Below are 26,153 nucleotides of genomic sequence, written 5' to 3'. Positions count from 1 at the left end.
GGGAATACTACTTGTGCATCCAATCCCTTAAACCCCAAAGTTATTCCATATGAGTCCACCATACCTTCCTATATATGCGCTATCTACCTACCGTTCCAAGTAAATTTGTATGTGCCAAACTCTAAACCTTCAAATGAAATTCTGTTTTGTATGCTCGAATAGCTCATGTATCAACTAGGGTTGTCCATATCTTCCATGCAAGGCGGGTTATTCTCAAGAGGAGTGGACTCCGCTCCTCACTCACGAGAAAATGGCTGGTCACCGGGATGCCCAGTCCCATGCTTTATGCAAATCAAATCAAAATAATTGCAAAGAAAACTCCCCCGGGACTGTTGTTAGTTGGAGGCACTCGTTGTTTCGAGCAAGCCATGGATTGATGCTTGTTGGTGGAGGGTGAGTATAAACTTTACCATTCTGTTTGGGAACCGCCTATAATGTGTGTAGCATGGAAGATACCTCCATCTCTTGGTTGTTATGTTGACAATGAAAGTATGCCACTCAAAATATTATGCACCTCTACAAATCCCTGCTTCCCTCTGCGAAGGGGCTATCTATTTACTTTTATGTTGAGTCATCACCCTCTTATTAAAAAGCACCAGCTGGAGAGCACCGCTGTCATTTGCATCCATTACTATTAATTTATATTGGGTATGACTATGACTGGATCTCTTTTACCATGAATTACAATGTTTAGTCAGTCCTTGATCTTTAAAGGTGATCTGCATTTACGTTTTGCGGTCTCAGAAAGGGCTAGTGAGATACCATCTTGTTATATCATATTATGATTGTTTTGAGAAAGTGTTGTCATCTGAGATTTATTATTATTGCTCGCTAGTTGATTATGCCATTGATATGAGTAAACATGGGACCTAAGAGTTATTGTGAATATGGTTAGATCATAATCTTTGCTGAAAACTTGAATGCTGGCTTTACATGTTTACAACAACAAGAGCAAACAGAGTTTGTAAATGTTTTTCTTTATCACTTTCAGTTTATCAACCGAATTGCTTGAGGACAAGCAAAGGTTTAAGCTTGGGGGAGTTGATACGTCTCCGTCGTATCTACTTTTCCAAACACTTTTGCCCTTGTTTTGGACTCTAACTTGCATGATCTGAATGGAACTAACCCGGACTGACGCTGTTTTCAGCAGAATTGCCATGGTGTTATTTATGTGCAGAAACAAAAGTTCTCGGAATGACCTGAAACTCCACGGAGATTATTTTTGGAAATAATAAAAATACTGGCAAAAGAATCAAGGCTAGGGGGCCCACACCTTTGCCACGAGGGTGGGGAGCGCGCCTGCCCCCCTGGGCGCGCCCCCTGCCTCGTGGCCCCCCTGGAGCTCCACTGACCTCAACTCCAACTCCATATAATCGTGTTCGGGGAGAAAAAAATCAGAGAGAAAGATTCATCACGTTTTACGATATGGAGCCGCCGCCAAGCCCTAAACTCTCTCGGGAGGGCTGATCTGGAGTCCGTTCGGGGCTCCGGGGAGGGGAATCCGTCGCCATCGTCATCATCAACCATCCTCCATCACCAATTTCATGATGCTCACCGCCGTGCGTGAGTAATTCCATCGTAGGCTTGCTGGACGGTGATGGGTTGGATGAGATTTATCATGTAATCGAGTTAGTTTTGTTAGGTTTGATCCCTAGTATCCACTATGTTCTTAGATTGATGTTGCTATGACTTTGCTATGCTTAATGCTTGTCACTAGGGTCCGAGTGCCATGATTTCAGATCTGAACCTATTATGTTTTCATGAATATATGTGAGTTCTTGATCTTATCTTGCAAGTTATAGTCACCTACTATGTGTTATGATCCGGCAACCCCGAAGTGACTATAATCGGGACCACTCCCGGTGATGACCGTAGTTTGAGGAGTTCATGTATTCACTATGTGTTAATGCTTTGGTCCGGTACTCTATTAAAAGAGGCCTTAATATCCCTTAGTTTCCATTAGGACCCCGCTGCCACGGGAGGGTAGGACAAAAGATGTCATGCAAGTTCTTTTCCATAAGCACGTATGACTATATTCGGAATACATGCCTACATTACATTGATGAATTGGAGCTAATTCTGTGTCACCTTATGTTATGACTATTACACGATGAACCGCATCCGGCATAATTCTCCATCACCGATCCAATGCCTACGAGCTTTTCACATATTGTTCTTCGCTTATTTACTTTTCCGTTGCTACTGTTACAATCACTACAAAACCCAAAAATATTACATTGCTACTGTTACCGTTACTTCCATATTACTTTGCTACTAAATACTTTTCTGCAGATATTAAGTTATCCAGGTGTGGTTGAATTGACAACTCAGCTGCTAATACTTGAGAATATTCTTTGGCTCCCCTTGTGTCGAATCAGTAAATTTGGGTTGAATACTCTGAAGGAAATATGCCCTAGAGGCAATAATAAAGTTATTATTTATTTCCTTATATCATGATAAATGTTTATTATTCATGCTAGAATTGTATTAACCGGAAACATAATACATGTGTGAATACATAGACAAACAGAGTGTCACTAGTATGCCTCTACTAAACTAGCTCGTTGATCAAAGATGATTATGTTTCCTAACCATAGACATGAGTTGTCATGTGATTAACGGGATCACATCATTAGGAGAATGATGTGATTGACATGACCCATTCCGTTAGCTTAGCACACGATCGTTTAGTATATTGCTATTGCTTTCTTCATGACTTATACATGTTCCTATGACTATGAGATTATGCAACTCCCGTTTACCAGAGGAACACTTTGTGTGCTACCAAACTTCACAACGTAACTGGGTGATTATAAAGGTGCTCTACAGGTATCTCCGAAGGTACTTGTTGGGTTGGCGTATTTTGAGATTAGGATTTGTCACTCCGATTGTCGGAGAGGTATCTCTGGGCCCTCTCGGTAATGCACATCACTTAATCCTTGCAAGCACTACAACTAATGAGTTAGTTGCGGAAATATGTGTTACGGAACGAGTAAAGAGACTTTCCGGTAACGAGATTGAACTAGGTATTGAGATACCGACGATCGAATCTCGGGCAAGTAACATACCGATGACAAAGGGAACAACGTATGTTGTTATGCGGTCTGACCGATAAAGATCTTCGTAGAATATGTGGGAGCCAATATGAGCATCCAGGTTCCGCTATTGGTTATTGACCGGATACGTGTCTCGGTCATGTCTACATAGTTCTTGAACCCGTAGGGTCCGCACGCTTAACGTTTCGATGACAATTATATTATGAGTTTATATGTTTTGATGTACCGAAGTTTGTTTGGAGTCCCGGATGTGATCAAGGACATGAAGATTGATATATTGGAAGCCTATGTTTGGATATCGGAAGTGTTCCGGGTGAAATCGGGATTTTACCGGAGTACCGAGAGGTTACCGGAACCCCCCCCCCCCCGGGGACTTAATGGGCCTTAGTGGGCCTTGGTGGAAGAGAGAGGAGGCGGCCAGGGCAAGGGCCGCGCCCCCTCCCCCCTAGTCCGAATAGGACAAGGAGAGGGGGGCGGCGCCCCCCCTTCCTTCTTCTCCTCCACCTCTTTCCCTCTCTCTCCTAGTCCAACGAGGAAAAGGGGGGGATCCTACTCCCGGTAGAAGTAGGACTCCTCCTGGCGCGCCCTTTTCTAGGCCGGCCGCACCCCCCCCCCTTGCTCCTTTATATACGGGGGCAGGGGGCACCCCAAAGACACAACAATTGATCTGTTTGATCTTTTAGCCGTGTGCGGTGCCCCCCTCCGCCATAGTCCACCTCGATAATACTGTAGCGATGCTTAGGCGAAGCCCTGCGTCGGTAGAACATCAACATCGTCACCACGCCGTCATGCTGATGAAACTCTCCCTCAACACTCGACTGGATCGGAGTTCGAGGGACGTCATCGGGCTGAACGTGTGCTGAACTCGGAGGTGCCGTGCGTTAGGTACTTGATCGGTCGGATCGTAAAGACGTACGTCTACATCAACCGCGTTGTGATAACGCTTTCGCTTTCGGTCTACGAGGGTACGTGGACAACACTCTCCCCTCTCGTTGCTATGCATCACCATGATCTTGCGTGTGCGTAGGATTTTTTTTTTAAAATTACTACGTTCCCCAACATACTCTATCCTCAAAAACTGTTGCGATCCCCTATACTTGTGGGTTATCAGTGGTAAGATCATCACTAGTGAGAAAGGATGACCACAACATAAGTTGTGCACAACCAAACACCATGTTTTTCACGGTGACACCTATAATCCACAACTGTCACCAACCAAACACGAAAGATGAAACAATTCAATAATGCAATGCAGGCTGTCAAACTATGTGCAGAACATGAGTTTTGTCCTACATTCACTCACTCAGGCCCAACTTAGTCCATATGCAAATAGGTGAAAAATGATGCAACCTACCAAACAACTCCAGATGGGCGGGACCAATTGGGAAAATGGTTACAACTTAATCAATTGGGTGAAGCGATGGTAGGTATGCACGCCTGATGACGGTAAGAAAACCAGGTCTGGCTAGGTCATCTAACGGGCGGAACCCACTTGGCAGATCATTCTAAAAGAATAAAAAGAGGGAAAAGGCTATCGCTCAACCGGCGGAACTAGGGCGGGCGTCCGCCGCCTCCTTTGATCAACACGTGGCCTACCTCCGACGGGCTCGCAGCGAACGATAGTGGTGTTTTTGTTTTGCAACATCTACTCTGCTGCAAAAAATAGTTGTGCAACATCAGTTATGTTACATAAGTTTCTTCCATAACATCATATAGAGATGAATACAAAGAAAAATAATTCTGCAACATCATCTCAGTTGCAAAGTTTTTCTGCAACAATACTTTTGTTGCAAAAAAAAAGTAAAGATGGAATTTTTTTTGCAACACGACCTATGTTGCAAAAAAAAAAAATCCCGCAACACGATCAATGCTGGAAAAAAAATCAACAACACAATTTTTGTTACAAGAGTTTCCGCAACAAGACCATTGTTGCAAAGAAGAGAAAGGCATCCAGCCACTCGATTATCTTAACTAACGGCTCGCGAGGCGGCAGATCTTTTAGAAAGATCCGCCGGGAGACGCGTAGCAGCCCCCTACTATAATACATTGTTTCAAAAGCAGCAAATACTGCTTCCATGAAAAAGGAAAATATCCTTGCTCCCATAGACGGAAGCATAGTTTGTTTTACAGATGGAAGCACCATTTTTTAGGAAACAATCCTTGATAATTCCTTCCAATAATTTCGGCTATTCTAACTGGGGTTTTAGCGCTACATCTAATATGGGCCATGCAGTTTGCCTCCATATGAGAAAAATTGTTTTTAACTAGTAGAATGCCCGTGCGTTGCTACGGGCTATAATACATATAAATAAAAAAACAATGATAAAGATTGTCTCTAAGACCGAAATTCATTTATCTGTTGCTACGGGCTATAATATATATAAATGAAGGAAACAAATGATAAACGTTGTCTCCAAGGCCGAAACTCATTTATCCCTCATACGTCCGGACGTGTTCGGATGCCGAAACTCATTTATCCCTCATACGTCCGGACGTGTTCGGACATCAAATAAGCACCCCAACGGATTCTCCAAAAACCAACCGTCTGGACAGTCCGGACTGCCCCAAATCCAGACTATACATGAAGAAATACGTGGTTGTTCGGACGGGAAACATTTTCTATGCTTTCTTTGACTCTTTTGTTTCTTTATATGGGAAATTATCCCGAACGACAAATGAATGGAGCAACACAAAAACCCCACCCTACGACGCATCTTCTCTTTTTGCTACCTGACCCATCCCTTCCCGCTCCGTTTCCCACCGTAGCAGGACATTTCTCGCTGGAGCCCGCTCCTTTTAAAACTGGATGACCTCCACCTCACCTTCACCATGGCGTCCTCTCTCCTTTTCACGGTACTTCCCCACGGACTGCCGAGGAGTCCCCCGCCAACCGCCCACTCTCCACCATGATCCCCTCTCCACGTGTTTGTGTCGATCCTCCAGCCTTTATCAAGGGGGAGGAGGCGTGCGCCAACCATGATGCCCCCGAGCCAAGAAGACAGATTCGATGTCCCCAGAGCCATTGCCACGGTCCGCTGTGTCCGTTATTAACCCTTGAAGCAACCAACCAATGCATTTACCTTTCTATCCTAACCAAACAAATTATACGACTTGATGACAAAAATATGAATCACTCGATCATGCAATATGCTACAAAGCCATCTCTAATGAAACATAAGTTGCCACGTTTTCTTGAGTAGGAAAATTATTCCGCTCAGACATAACTAAACAGACTAACCCCTACCCCCATCCACAACTGTCGCATAATATAAGTGAGAGGCATGCATGCGCCCTTGCCGCCTCAGCCCGTGCCGCGTGCTGGCTGCTGGCCAGAGCACCCGCCCGATCTAGATCTGGCCAGGACGTCCACAGCCGCCACCCGCGTAGGCACGCCCCACCACGCCCCTGATGAGCAGCCGCCCGCGCCGCCAACCCAGGACGCCACCATCGTGCCGCCCCGGCCGCCGCAACGCCGCACCGTCCTGTAGAACTGCGCGCCTCCGCTTCGAGTCGCCGTCCCGCGCCGGCCCACCATGAGGAAGGGGAAGATGCCCCGCCGCCACCGACGCCGGCAAGAGAGGGAGGAGGAGGCTAGAGGAGGCGCGCTAGGGTTCGCTTCGCCGCTCGCGGGAGCAGACGAGAAGGTGCACCAAAAATCACTTTCTTAGCTCGCAACCATCCTATATGAGCATTATAAGTCGTCATCTTGGAGTATTAACATGTTAGAATATAAAATTATGAAACAATGAATACTCACCCTGCAAATTGGTTGATTTAGTTCTTTCCCATTTCATGAGTGCATAAATTAAAAGAAAAATATCCCACTTAATGCATCGCTTTGGATTCCCTGCAAACTTGCACACAATCGTCAGAGGAAAAAAATATTTGCAAACATGGCGAAAACAATGATACATGATTGTAACAATAATAACTTACGGAAAAAATTAGGTCCAAGTAGTGATCAATGGTCTCTTTCAACATATGTTGCTTGTCGCATGCCACTACGCGCCCTGCCATGTTGAAAGACTCGTGGTCCATGTGCATCTTACGTATGTCTTGAATTTTTTCGAGACTTCTGCTAATTGGATAAGCTTAAACTTGAGAGAATATTATAATAATATCTAGTTATCTGCACTGAACACACATATAGAACTTCTACGGTTGATCTAACAAACTCCATCAAGTTGTATGTTGTACCGGCTACAGATATCTCACAAATTCAGTGGAGTTACTTGTTGTAGGTTCTTCTCATTTATGTCAATACATGATTTCTCGCAAGCCACAGAGACCTCGCCGATAAATATAAATCACAAGGGAAATTATGTAGGCTTACTTGCACAATCAAATCATCCTCGGGCAAATAAAGCTGTAGTTGTTCATCTAAGGCTGCAGACCTTTTAGTTTGGAAGGTGGAAGCACCTAGAAAATAAGCATAACATATTAGAAACACCATTTTCTTTTCTAACAGGTAACCGCACATCTCCACTACAGCAAAAGAAGATGGCATGCTAAAAAATCATTATTGATCACAAAAGGATGTATTTAACTAAAATGCCTAAGACCAAACAATACACCAAAATGTTAAATAGTAGGCATAATTGTTATTAGAGTAGTGCTAATCAGAAGGTAAAAATATTATGTTGATCATGCATACGTTAGGATATAATATAGTTTGGTCGAACCAAGATATAAAATGAAGAACATTTTCACTTATGCTATCATACTACCTTAAGTTTCCGTATTCACGCAAACTCGTGAATTACAGAATTGCTAGTTTCATTATCTGCACAGGAAAATAAAGAACCATTGACATATAATGTTTCCTTGTCTCTTCAGAATACTCGCATATTTCCATCATGAACTCAGTATATGTGTCTAGAATTCCAGTTGCAAACTGACCAAAGGCCCTAGTATCGCAAGTATGCAAATTGGTATCAAGGCGAACTTATACAGAAATGGTGCAGGCTAGTTCTGTATAAAGAAACAGTTAGCTTCCACTGTTCAGTACAATAAATAAAGTATCACGTTCAAGACAAATCTGATAGAGTGTGAATAAATCGATAAGTAAATCAATAAGCTGCATACTCTAAAAGCTCAGAGATCTTTGATGTCGTAGAAGTTATTAATCTTCTACTCGTTTCAGAAATCCCTCTAAGCTAGTGTTACAAAAAGGGAAAATCAGAGCTAACGAAGGGCATTGTCATATTGCAGTGCTCCTCTCTAGATACCCTTGCTCATAGTCAGTAAAAGGCTTACAACAATCGATCTTGGCTCCGCATTTACTTTACCTTGTCAATGTTGAGAAAAAAAGGATTGAGCTGCAGGTGGTTCTCACCTACTTTAGCAGCTTTGTACAGCTAAAGGCCTAAAGCTTATCATGGCGCAGTCAACAAACAGAACTTGCAAGTATTATTTTACACTTAATCAGCAGATGTTTCTCAAACACAAAATGCAGGCAACTGTACAAGTAGGAACTAAAATTCGTGCAAGTAGTCAGAAGATTTCCAAAGCAAAATAAATAAAATGTAAATAAAGAATAGCTTATCTTCAGTACATGATTTCTCCTAAGAAGGCATGCGAGATGAACAAACTATGTAGCGCAATAAGGGGCCTGATGAATTAACAACCTAACAACAACGAGCGGCATTGCGTGGACAGAGTCAAGGAACGGTGAGTCGACCAAATCGGTGAACTTATCACTGGTGCCCTGCTTCGCCAGTCGGTCGCGCATCCTTGGGATGGTAATCAGCGAGAGGTCGATGCAGGTGATGCCGCAGGTGATGCCGCAGGTGACGCCCTCCAGCAGATGCTCTTCCCAGAGTTGTGAAATTGCTGCACCCAATATTAACACAGCAACACGCAATTAAACGTTGAAATTCAGGAACTTGCAGATCAGGTGTCCATCTCCTCTACCTTCTTCCTTGCTGCTTCCTTCTCCTCATCTGCTTGATCCCCATGAGGCTGACATGCGGCATATATGCTGCAATCGTGTGAAAAAACAGTCGTTTACAGTTAAATCAAATATCATATTAGATCAAATATGCTGACACGTGACATGTGGCATATATGCAAGTATTCATGTTAAATCAACATTCATGACCATATCAGATAACCCTTTCCTGCCAGCATTCCCAGATGCAGAGGTTGTTGAGGATTTATAGTAGTAAGAAAATTAGAATACACATAGGCTAGAAAAAAATGATTACCATGATCTTAAATAAGCAAGCAATAGAGCAGTGTCGTTCCCACAAAGGCAAATGAGAGAGTACAACAAAACTGGAAGTACCAATCATCATATCGTGAAATGTGTTGTTTTCTTCATCAACGGATCTAACAAAAATGAATTGAGTTAGAAACCTGATCAGGTGCAAGCATGCAGTATAGAACAGTGGGTAAAAGAAAGGAATAAAATACAATATTGAATAATCTCCTCACTCATAAGGTGCTTTTGCAAGAAAGGAATTAAAATCAATATCGAACAATCGATCTCTTGTTTTCAGCTTGACTTGATTCTATTGCTAACTGCATTGCCAAAAAATAGTGCCCTCGTTCTAAAATTTGAGTCATCTAGCAAAACGTAGTTCAGTTTATAAAGTTGTTGGTGCAGGCATCCCATGATGGTCATATTTTTGCAGAATTTAGTTAGAACCATCAAGTGAGCTTTAGTTAACTCACAAGCTTATATGCATCTAGAACTTTAAGTTATACTCAAATCTACAAAGGTGAAAAAACATGCAGGAACTAAGAATACATCATGTACTTCTAACAAAATCTCAAAACTGGCACATGAGGGGACATATCCCAATATTTAACGTAAGTCGGCATGAAGATGTCCCCAAGATACAAACTTCGTATAATTTATCATGAAATTTGTCCCTGGTAGAGAAAATTGTCCCTGGTAGAGTAAGTCCAAATTTTCATCAATCTTTATTATATCAAAAACTTTTGTTTTCTTCAATTAAATATGCATACCAGACCTCTCCAACAAGATGCACCTCTCCAAAATGCTTTATGAACCTGATAGATATAGAAAGCATGTAGCCATACCTATTCTTGCATGTGCATGTCGAGTTTGAAAAAAAAACAAGGTAGCAACATCTTTCCAATAGTTTGCTGAGTGCTAATCACCTTGCACGCTGAAGAAACACGATGGTATGGGGTGCTAATTAATTCAAACACAAACAACATAAAAACCAAATTGAGATAGAAGCTACTGCACACATACTATTCTGAATTTGATGATCAATTAATTGGCGCCTTTCTATTTGTACACTTATAGACATCTTAAACATCAAAAATCACAGTTCAGATTTTGTTCACATATAACCTAGTATGATCTTCAAAAAAAAGAAATAGAACCTGGTGTGTTGTCTCTTACTACAACGGGAAGCCACCAGCCTCCTTCCTGCTAGCTCTGAGAAACTGCACTTCCATTGTGGTCGAGCACAGGGCGCTTGATGTGGCCACTGCATCATCCATCCTCTCTGATCCATGGACACATAAAAAAGTCGCCATAAACACAAGTCAGTTTGTTGAGACAACATGAACAAATAAAAGTAGAAGATAACTCCATCACTCCTTATGCTGGCCTCGGCAAGTTTGCAGCCACATATTATAGCCACTTCGAACAATAACCCCTACATATTATAGCCACTTCGAACAATAACCCTGAATCGCTCGCCTGCATTTCTTTTGGTTACAAAATTCAAATGAAGTAGCACTACAAATATAGTAGTAAATTGTAGGTACAACATGGACAAAGGGGAATTCTACAGATGCTGCTGTTTTAACCACCGTGAATTATACAGACAACTCTTATTCTGAAAATCGGATGGTAAGGTTCAGAATACCTGTGTACGGTCGGCAATTATGAGTGAACTCTTAATAAATTGAATACTTGAAAACACTTAATAAATCGAATATGCTTTATATGCATCATCTCAAATTGCTTTCCATGGTTCTTCAAATAAAATCTCATAGCTGCACATAACAGAACATTGGGGCATGAAATAAATCTGAACAAAATGAAGAAAAAGTACAGCAAAAGCTGGCCTAGTGACTTGGTGAGCAATATGATAACGTGATAATATCATGTAGCATAGCTTTGCCATCACGCACAGGAGGACTGGAGGAGTGTTGCCTTTGGAGTCAGCCATGATCTATGGATGAATATATAAGCTAGCTCTGATTTGTAATACGAGGGGAGCAGCCTGGTGTGTTACAAATTCAGCCACCATAGGGGAATCTCATGAACTGAGACAGCCAGGGCGCCATATTCGTCATCGTCTACTACCACCTTGGCCCTGTCAAACTGTGGCGTCGAGCTTGCAGGCAGGGTGGCGAATGGCCACAGTGGAGCCCTCCTCTAGTAACAGGAACGACACAAGCAACAACTATCTGAACACATTTGTGAATGATGAGAATAGGATGGTAAGGTTTAGAATACCTGTGTACGGCCGGCAAGTACTCCTTGCGACGATCGTCGCACCCTGCCCTGGGGTTCAGCGCAGGTGGCGGCGGCGTCTCCCCTCAAAGGTCGGCGGCGGCGGCGACGGCGTCTCCCGTCAGAGACCGGCGACGGCGTCTCCCGTCGGAGAGTGGCGGCGGCGGCGGCTCCTCTAGGAGATTGGAGGCGGCGTCTCCTCTGGCAGGTCGGCGGCGGTGATCCCGGACGTAGGCAGCGGTGATCCCGGACGTCCGCGGCGGCGCCTCCTCTGGGAGAGACGGCAGATCGTACAACGGCGGCAGCGAGAGACGGCAAATCGTACGTTGGCGGCGATCCCGTATCTCGGTGTCGGCGATCTCGTACATCGGCAGCGGGTAGATCGAACGAGATCGCGGCAGATCGTACGTCGGCGGCGGCAAGGAAGCTCTCCCGTACGTCGGCAGGGGCAACGAAGCTCTTCTTTCGATGAGATCGAGATGGGATCGAGAGAAGCGTTTTTTGTGTGGGGTTTGGGTTTTTTTTGGCTGCGTGGGATGGGGTGAGGGTGAGGGGAGGATGACGGAAAAAAACCCAGCGAAAATAAACCACGCAGATTATTTACCAACTGCTCCATTAGGAGTAGAGATTATTATTATATTATTATATTAATTATTATTATTAGAGAATTAGAGATTAGAGATTAGAGATTATTTGTTTCCTGAAAATCTATTATTTGTTTCCTAAAGCAAATTGCATTAATGAGAGAGATCCGTTGATTTGGCTAAGGTAGGAAATAATCTATTATTTGTTTGTTAAAGCAAATTGCATTAATGGGAGAGATCCGTTGATTTGGCTAAGGTAGGAAAGAATCTATTATTTGTTTCCTAAAGAAAATTGCATTAAAGAGAAAGATTTGTTGATTTAGCTAAGATAGGAAAGAATCTATTATTTGTTTGCTAAAACAAATTACATTAATGGGAGAGATCCGTTGATTTCGCTAAGGTAGAAAAGAATCTATTGTTTGTTTCCTAAAGCAAATTGCATTAATGAGAGAGATTCGTTGATTTGGCTAAGGTAGGAAAGTTAGATCCGTAATCTTTTGTCAATAGGAAAGTGTTGAAAATAAACCGTACCGGACTACCAACTCCTCCATTAGGTTTTTTTTTCGCTGGTTAATTTTCGTAGGTTTTTTTCGTTGAATTGTCTTGGGTGCGATCGGAGGTTAGGCCCTGGAATGCGTGAGAGCGGGTGGGGGCTTCGGTACGCGGTTTTTGCGGTTCGTGGCAGCTCAGTGTGAGGTGGGACGAGGTACCAAAAAAACCATGGAAGGTGGGACGAAAAAAAACCTGGAAGCGAGACTACCAACTACTTCATTAGGAGTAGAGATTGTGGTGAACTTGATGCAATTTCATTTTGCTTCCTGCCTAGAATATTTTGTTTCCCTTGTCCAACGAGATTGCTTCCAAGACATCTGAAGCTCGTTTCCAACATAGAAAAGAAATGTACTTTGCTTCCATCAACACTGATTCCAAAAAGAGAAAATAATCTGCTTCCAAAGTTACAAATATTTGCTCATATCTATATTGCCCCCGAACGGGAATATAAATTGATATCAAAGAAACATTGTTGATTGTTTGTTCCAACGAACAATGCTTCCAACAGAAATAGCATTTGCTTCCTGTGATATCAGGATTTGCTTCTGTATAAATGAATAGTCACGGGTTAGCTTTGTCTCGGCACAATGCCACCATGGTCCACCTTGATGGCCATGGCACTGCACAGGAGACACGCGGCTGGACCATGGAAGCACTCATTAGCATGCCCCATGATTAAAACATAGGGGTTGGCATGTAGGCAGTGGCGTGGAAACGACAGCCACGAGGAGCGAAGAGGACACCAAGGAGGAACATGCAGTAGGGGCTCGCCGTGGAGTGCTCTTCACCGCTGGTGAAGGGTACCATGGACGGTCGTCGACGGGGCAGCATGACGTCCTCCGGCGTGAGATTCGTCGCTCTTTCTCTACACAGTGAAGCATGGTTGAAATGCCACAAATTCTACGCAGCGAGGAAGCGCATGTTTGAAAAATATGAATCATTGTTATTCGGAAGCATCATATTCAACACAACAGAAGGGGCAGTGGTTACAACGGAAAAAAGACGTCAAACTTGAAAAAGCATGGTTGTATTGCCAATCCATCTACACATATTTGATAGTATATATGAAGCACCGAATCTCTATAGAAAAAATCTTGAAATCACAAGACATGCGAGACCTAGTGGAAGCATAGAAACCTGAAAACGAAATTTAGCATCCTTGGCGTAAAGATGTAGGCGCCAAAATTTGTGATAAGTATGATCCAACACAAGTGGGAAGTCTGTGACCCTACATCAACTTGAACTGGGATAAACCATGATTTGAATAAAAAAGCACGCTCTAGCAGCGAGCAATGTTTGCAGGTTTGTACAAGAACTGAACCTAGGGCATGCAAATTGAGATCGCATGCCAATATTGGGTGGAGTCTGCCGCACGTAGTGCCTTCGGTGCCGAGGTGCGCTCGGGCATGATGCGGTCGAGCTGCCGCAAGCACGTCCACCTCGGCACCTGCGGCAGCTATTGCCTGCTGCCCTGCTGGTACTCCGGTAGCCGAATGATCCAAACGGCAGCCTGCTGAGGGAAGATGCGCTGCTGAGGTGGAACGGAGGCCGCGTCGAGGAGTGGGGCGATGGAATGGATCGGATCTAGCATGGTGATGGGTGATAGATCAGGGCGACCCGGTGGAATCGTGAGCTCCATGGTGAGTGGATTAGGAGTAGGCGCTTAATTAGGGGAGAGGGGAACGGGCAACAGATTTGGGAAAAAATAATGGGAAAGGGGTGCATCGAATGAGATTTCTTTGAGAGATAATGACCGTGGGATGAAACACGAATGAACGGCCCACGATCGGTCTGACGTTTTCTCCATATCAGAAGTATGACGGGGAGCGTTTCCCATTAATGTCCTTGGTTGCTAGTACGAGGCAAACCCCATCAATTTTGCCTCAATTAGTGCTAGTGGCCTTTTGCAAATTGTAATTTTGATATACTGGCCTTGTGTACAAAAAAATAGAGGTAGTAACTATTTGACTTCCTTCTCCATTGCGGTGACGTCGACGATATCTCGAATGTTGTGGTTTGGCGAAGTGCATTCGACGGAGAACACCGTTGAGGGACACCACAGTAAGTCGTTCACAAGTGCCGCCTGCAAGCCGAGACAACCGCCTTATTTGCATCCAGGAAGTCTGTTGAACCAAAGGACGCGTAAATGTATTAGTACTACTAGTACACAATAGCGTCGTCCGTCCAGCTTAGTGCGGTGAGGTGGTTTCTTGAAGAAGACGATGGAGAAGCGGAGTCAGCGAAGAGTGAAATGATGGTTGCTTCGCCCGTGCTTTGTGATTTGATGTCTCAATGCTTTGTGATTTGTGATAGAAGGGACAGGGGAGTAGACTCTGTGCTCTATACTGTACATGCGTTCAAGCACGGGAGCAAGAGGAGAGACGTTGCATTTTTCTATTCCTCAATCAATCAATCAGGGAGCTTCGGTTCCATCTTTTTGGCTTTGGCAGCACTGTCCACAATGGTTCTCATCGATGCCAAAAGCTATTTTCACATTTGGCTACACATTGTGGATGCCCTTAACCGTACCACTTGGTTTTTCTCCTGTGTGCTATCTATACAAATCTCAATTATATTGATCTAAAAAATTATAGAATCAAGATTAGTAAAAAAGAGGTGATTTTGCCGCGCGGATGGCGGCGGAGGTTTCTTATGTTTAGAGGACGTTGGCCTGGCGGTTTGCTAACATGCGGTCCCATGTGTCAGTGCTTTACCAAGCCGATCCGCATCGCACATTAGGCAGAACAACGGCAGAAGCAACACGTGGTTAACTTGAAAAAGATGAGGGAGAAGCGGATTTAGCAACGAGTGAAATGATGGTTGCTTCGTCCCTCCAACTTCTTTTTCTAGCATTATTACTTCGTCCCTCCAACTTAACTGCGGGAAAGGTGCAGCTTTCTGATTTGACGCCTCATTGCTCATTACTACGCCGGCGCCATGACTGGGGTGCTTCACCCCTGCTGCTCTGCACTGTATTTCGGTATGGCACGTGGACCCGGTAGCATGATGTCCCACATGTCGGCGAACGGGACTAGAACATTTATGAAAGCGAGCGCTCCACCCTTACGACGGAGGAGTACATGACACGCCAGCCCCGTGAACTGTCACTTGTACTGTATAGTACTATAGTTTTGCTATGTTGCACGATCCATCGATACAAACCCGATTAAACAGGAAAGGGCGGGATTTTTCCCGCGCGGTAGATGATACTAGCCATACATTTCAAAGGAAGTTTTAGTGTATGCAAACTGAATAATTAAGTAACAATATGATATCTAGTAAAACTAAAAACACATATGATTTATTGTGTTAGAGTGCAGTAGTAGTGTTGTATTGCATAGTTGTTAGATATAACATGCGAGAACGTATAGAGATGTAGTTTTGGAGGGCCTACAGAGAGAAAAGCGTAATACGGTCACCGAACTTCAGAATACGCTCGTTACGGTCACTATATACATTTTGCGGTGCTTATACGGTCACTTGCTCACCGTTCAGCATCGGATTGCACTCTGTTGACTAGCCAAATAGTCTGCGTGGCACCATGTTGACTAGTTAAATTGACCATGTTCCTTGTGGGTCCCACATGTCAGTTCACATAGGAAAAAGGTCAGATAAACACAAATTTACGCAGGCGCGGCAAGACTCCAACCCATGCGCGGGAATCACCTGGTTGTGTATGTGTGTGTCAGGGCCTGATGTGTGCGCATGCACGTGTAGGTTGAGCACTTGAGCGTGAGAGTGTGTGTTGGTCGTGTGGTGTGTGAATGCATGCGTGCGTGTGTGCGTGTGAGTGTTGCGTGCGTGCGTGGCTGCGTGTGTACGTGTGAGTGTTGTGTGCGTGCATGGCTGCATGTGTTCGTGTGAGTTTTGCGTGCATGTAGTTCATGTGCATGCGTGCGTGTGTGTATAATCACCACACCAGCTCATGTGTGTTAAAACAGACGGCTCAGCATACCAATACAAGGCCACCTTGTCCGCTGTGACCGCGGTCATGACTTCGAACCACCGTGCAATATTTTTGTTGTTGTTTGTTTTCATTCTTACTAGCAAGATGCCCGTGCGTTGCACGTAACATCAAGATGCATTTGTATGACTAGTTTATCTTGTGAGAGAAAAGGATGAACGAGGGAAGGCCTTATTTGCAAATGTGGAGAGGTGTGTGGGTACCTTTTTGCCAAATTGCCATAGTTTCCTTCCTATCCGTCAGATATAAATCGGACGGCCTATATTGTAGGATGGCAGGCACACCGTCATCACCAACTCTGTTTTTTATAAGAGTGTAGAAGAGTAGATACAAGCTGATAGGTGGGCCCAATGGTAGTGAGATAATGTGATGCAACACTAGAGGTGCCACGTGAGGCGTTTAACTTATCAACTAGTCGTGTCTTGAGCAAATACAGAGCTGTACGGTGAGCCCATGATTGTATAATAACCACAAATCGTAAATGGTGACCGTAATGAGTGGATTCTGAAGTCCAATTTACGTATCGTGCTTTTGCTCCAAATACAATGTTCGTCACTGTATATATCGCGAGAGAAAGATGAAACATGCGTGAATGTGTTGGGGGCTTACTTTTAGAGGACCTGGAGATAGTTTGTGTGCGTACGTGAAAGGGGCGTAGAGGGGGTGTATGCGATGGGGAGAGAGATGCTCTTCATTCCTCTTTATTATGACTAACTTTATATATAGTATAAAAATATAAAAATTCACAATGCGGAATAAATATCATTGTGGGCACCATGCAATGCAAATTAACGTTCATACTTGTCGGGGGACTGATCCACGAACACCTATGGGACCGGCGGGCCGAGTCCCTTTCGGTTCGGCGGGGGCGGAGGTCGTGCAAAGAGCGGATCGAGGCGAAGCACGCGAGCAGTTTACCCAGGTTCGGGCTGCACGGATGCGTAAAACCCTACTCCTGCTTTGTGGTTTGTATTGATTTCTTGCTCGGGAGCGCGAAGTGCTACAGTACATTTCAGCAGCTAACGAGACCGAGCGTGAGTGTTCGAATCAGCTAACCCCCCTCTATGTTGCGCATGGGCCTCCTTTTATATGCTCAAGGGGTCACCGACAGGTGGCAACGGAGGCAAAGGGTAAAAATGGAAAGGTGCCGCGGTAGGTACAGCTACCTGCTACAGTGTATCATACCTAACCCTGACGGCAGGGGACAAGGGCCTTAAATGCCCGTCTGTGTCGCCTAAATAGTGCAAAAAGGGACCGTCAGGGACGCCACCGCTCGCCACGACGGCAACCTTGTCAGCGCCGCTTGCCACCGCTCACCGCTGGCTGCACAGCCTCCCGCCACGTACGCTGGGAAGGGTCCCAGAGCGACACGTTGGTGGATGTGCTGGAGCGCGGGCACGGAGTGGTGGCTTGCCGCGGCAAACGCCTTGCCGCGGTCGTTGTTTTGTCGCGTCCGGGAGCTTGTCGCTCACCGGGCCTTGCCGGGACGCGGGGCGCGTCGCGGCAAGTTCCTTGAGATGCCTTGGGCGGCCTTCCCGGCAAGCTCCTCTTGCCGGGGTCTTGTCTCCTTGAATGGCTCCAGGGGAACCACGGAGGACCTTGGCGGTCACCCGGCAAGCTTTACCGCGGGATGCTGCAACTGCCCGTGCACAAGTTCGGGATACTAGGGTACCCCTACTCTAGTACACCGACAGGAGCCCCCGGGCCTGGGCCATACACGGTGCCGAGCGCTGTTGGGCCAGGCCCAAAACAGGGCACGGGCACGCGCGGCCTAGGTTACGCCGTATCTTTCTCCGTATCCACCGCGCCCTCCCCGAACGGCACACGCTGAATGCGGCGTCGTGGGAGAGATCGTGGCTGGTTACTTTATTCGGAAATGCGGAACGTCCGCCCCCTCCCTCTTTATAAGTAGGGGAAACAGGGGCAGTTTGCCCATTCTCCCGTTGCTATTCCAATCTCAGAAATCTCCGCCGCTCCCTCGTCTTCCCAAAGCCGAAAGAGAGAGCAGCGCTCCGCCCCCCACTGCCACCAGCACCACCGACGCCGTCGACCTCCTCCACTACTTCCGCCATGGCTCCAAAAGCCGACAAGGGGAAGGTCGTGAAGTCGACCGAGGCGCAGCGGCTTGCGGCGCTGCGGAAGGAGCGAGCAGTCTTCCCCCCCCCCAAGCTTGCCGCGAAGGAGCTGAGTGAGAACTTCTACCTCTTCTGGTCGACGGAGACACGAGCGCACCCGCGCACGAAGGTACTCCCTGTCGCTGCTTGGAAAAAAGCCCCAAATGGATACCCTTTCTTCGCATTGTTCTTCTACTGCGGGCTCTGCCCGCCTTTCTCTGAATTCTTCTGCGACATCATGAATACCTACGGATTCCACCTCCTTGACTTCACCCCCAATGCCGTTCTGACCATGGCAGTTTTCGCACATCTCTGCGAAAACTTTGTCGGAGTCCATCCCAACGTAGCCCTCTTTCGCCACTTCTTCATACCCCGAGTAGAGAGAGGAGAGCCTCTATCCGGCGGAATCGCCTGGATCTCAAGGGCCGGCAAGAAGGAGACTTATCTGGAGGGAGAATTCCGCGGCAAGTGGGAGGAGTGGAGGGCAGACTGGTGCTGGATGGACGAGGAGAACCCGCAGCCATTCACCACCCGGCGCCAAACCCCAGTAGCACGCGGCAGCGATTGGAGTGACGTGGCCCCGGAAGACGACAGGCTGAAGATTGCCGTCACCAGGATCCTGCGCCTTAGGCTTGCCGGGCTCACTGTAGGAGCTGTTGGCGCGGATTTCCTTCGCCGCCGCATCGCCCCCCTGCAGGAACGGGGGAGACCCACTTAGGAGTTCAAGAATGCGGCAGACATCATGAGGCTGCGGCCGGGCCTCAACTTCAACTTCACAGTCCTGGAGCTCAACGCGATGCTTCAGGAGCTCTTCAAGTATGACCCCCAACATCCCGAAGTCTTCAGGTTGCCGGGGGGTGTCGTTCCGTTGTGCAACAATTCCTTGCTCGACCGCATTTGTGCAATGATGCCGGAGTGCGACTCGCATGGAATTGTGCCAACCTGGCAGGAGCCTGCAGACGACGTCGTGCAGCAGTTCTTCGATGACTTGGTAGAAGTGGCGATCCGCGCCGACGAGAAGGACGGCCTCACCCGCGACACCACCGATGCGGAGATGGCACTTATCGCCACGAGGCTGGAAGAGGCGGCGGCAGCCGCAGCCGCGGGCGAGTTTGGTTTTACCGTGGAGGAGGCAGATGCAGCAGAGGCGGCAAGCCGGGCCGAGCGAAGGGAGCCTGCCGGCGAGAAAGAGCTTGCCGGGCAGAACGTTGAGTCGAGCGAGCCCGCCAAGGATACGAGCGGCTCGCTGGAGATCAACTCGTCTTCCACTTCGTCTTCAGGCAGCTCGCCGCAAGCAGAGCCTCCATCCCCACCAAGAAGGCACCTCCGCAAGGCCGGTGACGTAGCGGAGCGGCAAGCGGGTCAACAGTCGGCCCGCCGCGTGACACGCTCCACCGCGGCAAACACCGTTGCCGCGGGAGCGCCTCATGCTGCGACGACAACTGGAGCGGGGCCCTCCCGGACCACCGCTTATGCTCCCGCCGCTTCTCATGCTGCGACGACAGCTAGAGCGGGGTCGTCACAGACCGCCGCCACTGCTCCCGCCAAGCGGCCAAGGGAAGCTTCTCCTCCGCCTCCTCGCGCCGGGCGCGCGCCGGACTTCGACTTCTCCGCGTTCAGCTCCGACGAGGAAGAAGAAGAAGAGTAAGCTTCTCTTGCTGTACTTGTTGTTCTTCAATCTTTACTGTTTGTCTTGTGACTCATTTGCTTTTCTCTGAACTTGTTCCTCTTTAGGACTCTGGCCCAGAGAGCAGCAAAGAGGGCCAAGGTCCCGGTGATCGTCATCGAGGACGAGCCCACTGCGACAGCAGGTGGCGCGCCCGAGACAACCTTGCCGGACCCGGCAACTTTTCTCCAGAGCAGCCCCCAGCGTAAGTATCTGATTTGCTTTCCGCTGTGAGGCGCGCATGGATATCTTGTCTTTGCTGATATCTGACTGCTGACTTGTGTAGGAGCAGAGCAGCCTCACCAGGAGCCAAGGGAGAATCCCCCGACAAGGGAGAATTCTCCGGCAAGGGAGGGCTTCCCGGTAAGGGAGAAGTCTCCGGCAAGGGAGAGCGCCAGCGGCCCCCCAACGGTGGAGACCACGACTGCAGACCCCGGCACAGGTACTCCTCTTGCTTCAAAACTTCCCTTAGGTTCTTCTTTTCTTGATCTTTCTGGGTTTTTGCTGGATTTTGCTTGACTCTTCTCCCCTTGCTGGCTGTCAGACCCATCTGCTGCGGGGCAAATGGAGACCGAGGTCGCCGCCGAAGAAGCAGCCGGCGCTGGCGATCCCGTCGGCGCCGAGGCCGCCAAGGCTGCCGCCGCAGCAACTGGCGAGGGGTCTGGCGATCGTACTGACGGCCCAGAGGCCGCAGGAGCGCCAGGCGTTACACCGACCGCCGACCCGTCCGCCGAAGCCGCAGCACCAAGCTCCGAGGAGCCCCAGCCGGGCGTCTACTTGAAGGCCGGCGATGACGTCTTCATCAACCTCCCCTGGGCGTCAAGCTCCAGGGCGCCGGTCGAGGGGGAGATCTTCGACGGGGAGGTGCTCGCCTCCGCGGGGCTGACGCTGGTCGACGCGCCGAGCAGCAGCAGCAACGAGCCCGAGGAAGAGCGGCTGCTGCGCAAGTTGCTGTCGCTCTACCGCGCGCGACAAGCCAAGCTGGAATCTCGCGAGGCGCTTGTCGCGAAGGCGGGAGCTGACATCGAAAAGCGCGCAGAAGAGCTCGGGGGTTTCCACCGGGAAGCCCTCCGGTCCCTGGCGGAGGAGCGGGAGCAGCTCGCTGAAGCGCAGAAGGCCTTCCTCCTCGAGAAGGCTGAAGTCGAAGAGCGGCAGCGACTTGCCGCTGTGAAGCTAGCCGCGGAGGAGGGCGAGCTGGCGCAGCGGAAAGTCAATCTTGACGCCCACGAGGAGGAGCTTGCCGCGCGTGAGGAAAGACTCGGCGGAGCCCTCAAACAAGCAGAGGCCGCCGCCGCCGCCGAGGCCACCAAGGAGGAGTTGAAGACGAAGGTGGCGCGGCTGGAGGCGGATCTCTCCGAGAAGGGCAAGGAGCTCAGCGCCGCCAAGAACTATAATGCAGATCTTGTGTTGAAGCTGTCCGCTTTGACCAAGACGCTGGACGGCGCCAAGAAGCAGGAGGCGGCCTTGAAGGAGGAAATCAAGGCCGACAAGGCGCTGCTAGAAAGTGCTGCCGCCACCCAAAACGCCTTCAGGGAGACTGTGGAGCACTGGACAGAAAGTCTTGTGAATGCCGCCACAGACATTGACAGGGAGTTGGCGCAGCTGGGGATGGAAGATCTCGCATATCCTTCCGACGACAACCTTCAACCCAACGCCAAGCTCGTCCTGTTCTTCAAGGGCGTGGCGACGGCCCCCCAGCGACTCCGGGAGAGGATCTCGAAGCAGCTGGCCGACGAGTCGCGCAAGATCTGCGCGGGAGCTCTTCAGAAAGTGTTGGTGAAGGTGGCCTTCCGTAATCCGGGCCTCAACTTCACCAACGTCCTCAAGACCCTGCCGCCGGATGCCGATCTGGAGGCGCTCAAGGCCCTTGTCGCACCCATTGTGGACAAGGTGAGCGGGATCAAGAGGATCGAGGGCAATCGCGTAGATTAGGCCGCCCATTCCTTCTTTCCTTGTCGCTGTTTATCATGTTATGAAAACAATCTATTAGAGCTGCGACAAGCTATCTTTGTAATATAACTTTTATTCTGGGTAATGATTGCAATGATATTCCCTTTACTTGATTCCTCCCTTTGTATGTCTTCGCCCTACGCTTTTAGGGAACTTGCCGGTGCAGGCATCTGAGCCGCGAGCGTTGAGTGCGGAACGTCAGCAGCCTGCTGGCGGTGCCGCTACCGACAAGAAACCTTGTCGCAACTAGTTGCAGCTCACTTAAGTTGTCGAGCGGACTCGAAACAAAGTAAGGGCGCAACTAGCTACGAGTTGGTTCCTCCGCGCACAGGTTTTCCATACAAAGTGCGGTCGTTCAAGGGAGATAACTTAATTTTTAAAAATCTGATTGCTCAAACTTTGGCAACTTAGCTTTTCTGTTGTTTGCTTCCCGGCAAGGCGAAACTTTCTTGAACGACGCCTGGTCCATACCATTATCTTCTCATTTCCCCCCGGCAAACTTGTGGGCGAGGGAACCTTCCTTTCCTTGAGAAAAAAGAAAGAAGAGAAAATAAAGATATGGAGCCTTGCGGCTCTTTATTGCTTACCGGGGAGTAGGTGCTGCACAAAGTGTCAGATCATATATGCAAAAAATAGAATGCATGAAAATGACAAAATGTGCGTAGCACATGAGCTTTACTTATGCACGGGGTCTGCGCCCGACTTTGTACAAAGGATTACATGCAACAGCGGCAAGACTTGTACAAAAGGTGGTTGCCGGAACAGGTTCCGGCAACCGCGCCTTATGGGTAAAACTTACGAAGATGCTCAATATTCCAGGAGTTGCTCACCGGAATGCCATCTTCGGTCTCAAGGCGGACAGCGCCAGGCCTAGTGACTCGTTTCACCCGGTAAGGGCCTTCCCACTTCGGCGTCAACTTGTTGGAACTCTTGGCGGACTGAACACGCCGAAGAACAAGGTTGCCTTCCTCGAGACTTCCGGCGTTAACTTTGCGGCTATGGTAGCGGCGCAAAGCTTGCTGGTAGCGAGCAGCTCGCACAGCAGCCTGAAGACGGTCTTCCTCAAGGAGCAGCGCGTCATCTTGTCGCAGCTGCTCTTGTTCGAGCTCATCATAAGCGAGCACTCGAGGTGACCCGTATACGAGTTCCGTGGGGATAACTGCCTCTGCTCCATAGACTAGAGAGAAAGGTGTCTGTCCAGTGGCTCGATTTGGCGTCGTTCTGATCGACCAAAGAACCACCGGCAGCTCCTCGATCCAGTTTCTTCCGCACTTGTGCAGCCTATCGAAAGTCCTGGTCTTGAGCCCGCGCAGCACTTCAGCATTTTCCCTCTTTGCTTGACCGTTGCTTCTCGGGTGAGCAACAGAAGCGAAGCAGACCTTGGCGCCAAGATCTTGGACGTACTGCATGAAGGTGCGGCTCGTGAATTGTGTACCGTTGTCGGTGATTATCCTGTTAGGGATTCCGAAGCGGCAAACAATCGACCTGAAGAACTTGACTGCTGACTATGCTGTCACCTTCCTCACTGGTTCCACTTCCGGCCACTTTGTGAACTTGTCGATTGCAACGTACAAGTACTCAAAGCCCCCGACTGCTCGGGGAAATGGGCCGAGGATGTCGAGCCCCCAGACCGAAAATGGCCAGGATAAAGGGATCGTCTGGAGAGCTTGAGCTGGTTGGTGTATCTGCTTGGAATGGAACTGGCACGCTTCACACGTGGTTACTTGTGCAGTTGCATCCTGGAGGGCTGTCAGCCAAAAGAAACCTTGCCGGAATGCTTTGCCGACAAGTGCTCTTGCGCCAATGTGGTGACCACATATGCCTCCATGTATCTCTGCCAACAGCTTTTGTCCGTCTTCCCGGTGAATACACTTCAATTTCACACCGTTGAGCCTTCTTCTGTACAGTGTCTTGTCGACAAACTGGTACATACTTGACTGCCGGGCTACTCTTTCCGCTTCTTCTTACTCTTAGGGAAGCTCTCCTGTCTGAAGAAAACGGACAATCTGCTGCGCCCATGCTGGAGCTTGTGGCTCGACAACAAGGACTAAAGGCAAATCTACTGCTGTGGGAACATCCGCTTCAACGGCAAGATCCTGCGGCTCTGCCGGAGCTTGACGTTCCCCGACAAGCTTGCCGGAGAAAAACTTATCGGGAGCTTCTGCTTCAACGGAACAAACCCTGGGGCTTGCCGGAGCAGACTGCTGCTCAGCGCTCTTGGCGTTGATCTTGGGGACCTTTTTGGCGGCGGCTTCGGGAAGCTCTGCCGGCAAATAGCCACCAGAAATCAACTTCCTCTTCTTGCTCTGTCCAGTTGATGGTGTTACGGATGGTTGAGTCAGCTTGAGCACAAAGATCCCTGGTTCCACAGGTAACTTAAGTGCTGCACACTTTGACAGGCCATCGGCAATGTCGTTCTGAGCTCTTGGAACATGCTCCATCTGCAGGCCATCAAAGTGCTCTTCTAGCTTTCTCACTTCGTCGACGTAGGCTTCCATCAACGGACTCTGATAGCTCTTGTTCACTTGGCGGACGACAAGCTGTGAGTCACCCCTGACAATGAGCTTCTTGACCCCAAGGTCTGCCGCGATCCTGAGACCGGCAAGCAAGCCTTCATACTCTGCAGTATTGTTTTTTGCTTGCTCCTTGGGAAAGTGCATCTGGACTACGTACTTGAGGTGCTCTCCGGTGGGTGCGACAAGCAGCACGCCAGCGCCGGCGCCTTGCAGCGAAAAGGCACCATCAAAGTACATCAGCCACTCTTTGCTTGCTTCCTTGACGGGGATGCTCGTTTCTGGAATTTCTTCATCTGGTGTTGGCATCCATTCTGCTATGAATTCTGCCAATGCTCTGCTTTGGATAGTTGAAGTACTTTCAAACTTGAGGCCAAAGCTTGACAGTTCCAGTGCCCACTTAACAATCCTGCCTGTCGCTTCTGGATTCTGTAGTATCCGCTTCAGCGGAAAGCGAGTGACAACTGTGATCTCATGTGCTTGGAAGTAATGGCGCAGCTTTCTCGAGGCCATGAGAAGGCCGAAAAGCAATTTCTGCATGCCAGAGTACCTTGATCTAGCCCCCTGCAGAAGGGAACTGACAAAGTAAACTGGGCGCTGCACCATTTTCTTCTGTATCTCCTCGTGCATCTGCGCAGATCCATCTTTGTCGGGACCAGAACTTGCCGGGGAAGCCCCTTGCTTGTCGCTGGACGCGCTTGCCGTGGTTGCTGGCTCGTCATCTGCCTCCCTCTCTGCTACTAACGCAGCACTAACCACTTGATTGGTTGCCGCTATGTACAGCAGCAAATTCTCTTGCGGCTTAGGTGCGACAAGTATTGGAGGGGAGGACAGGTATCTCTTCAAGTCTTGCAGCGCAGCCTCCGCTTCCGGAGTCCATTTCATTGGACCTGCCTTTTTCAATAATTTGAAAAATGGCAGGGTGCGCTCAGCAGACCTAGAGATAAACCTGCTGAGAGCAGCCACGCAACCGGCAAGTCTTTGTACATCCTTGACGCGCTTTGGTGCTTCAACCTGCTCAATGGCTTTGATCTTGTCGGGATTGGCTTCAATTCCCCGCTGAGACACGAAGAACCCGAGAAGCTTGCCGGAGGGGACTCCAAACACACACTTCTCTGGGTTGAGTTTGAGGCTGATCTTGCGCAGATTTGCAAAGGTCTCGTCTAAATCTTGAATCAGAGTCGCCTTGTCCTTGCTCTTGACCACTATGTCATCCATGTAGGCTTCCACATTTCTGTGTATTTGTGGCTCCAGAGCGACATGGACTACTCTTGCAAATGTTGAACCAGCATTTTTTAAACCAAAAGGCAT

The 26,153-nt window shown here is 48.3% G+C and overlaps 1 protein-coding gene across 1 annotated transcript; it reads right to left on the bottom strand.

Annotated features, from left to right (window-relative positions):
• Positions 1–8,568: 8,568 nt before the first annotated feature.
• LOC125546622 lies at positions 8,569–13,442 on the bottom strand. Its single transcript, XM_048710807.1, has 5 exons — positions 13,379–13,442; positions 11,503–12,026; positions 10,416–10,540; positions 9,263–9,386; positions 8,569–9,036 (listed from the first exon to the last, which is right to left on the bottom strand). The coding sequence occupies exons 1-5, from the start codon at positions 13,440–13,442 to the stop codon at positions 8,995–8,997; spliced, it is 879 nt and encodes a 292-aa protein (XP_048566764.1). The 3' UTR covers positions 8,569–8,994.
• Positions 13,443–26,153: the final 12,711 nt, after the last annotated feature.

This window comes from Triticum urartu, chromosome 3, assembly GCF_003073215.2.
Source record: "Triticum urartu cultivar G1812 chromosome 3, Tu2.1, whole genome shotgun sequence".
NCBI lineage: Eukaryota > Viridiplantae > Streptophyta > Magnoliopsida > Poales > Poaceae > Triticum > Triticum urartu.
This window is presented reverse-complemented; position numbering and strand designations above follow the sequence as displayed.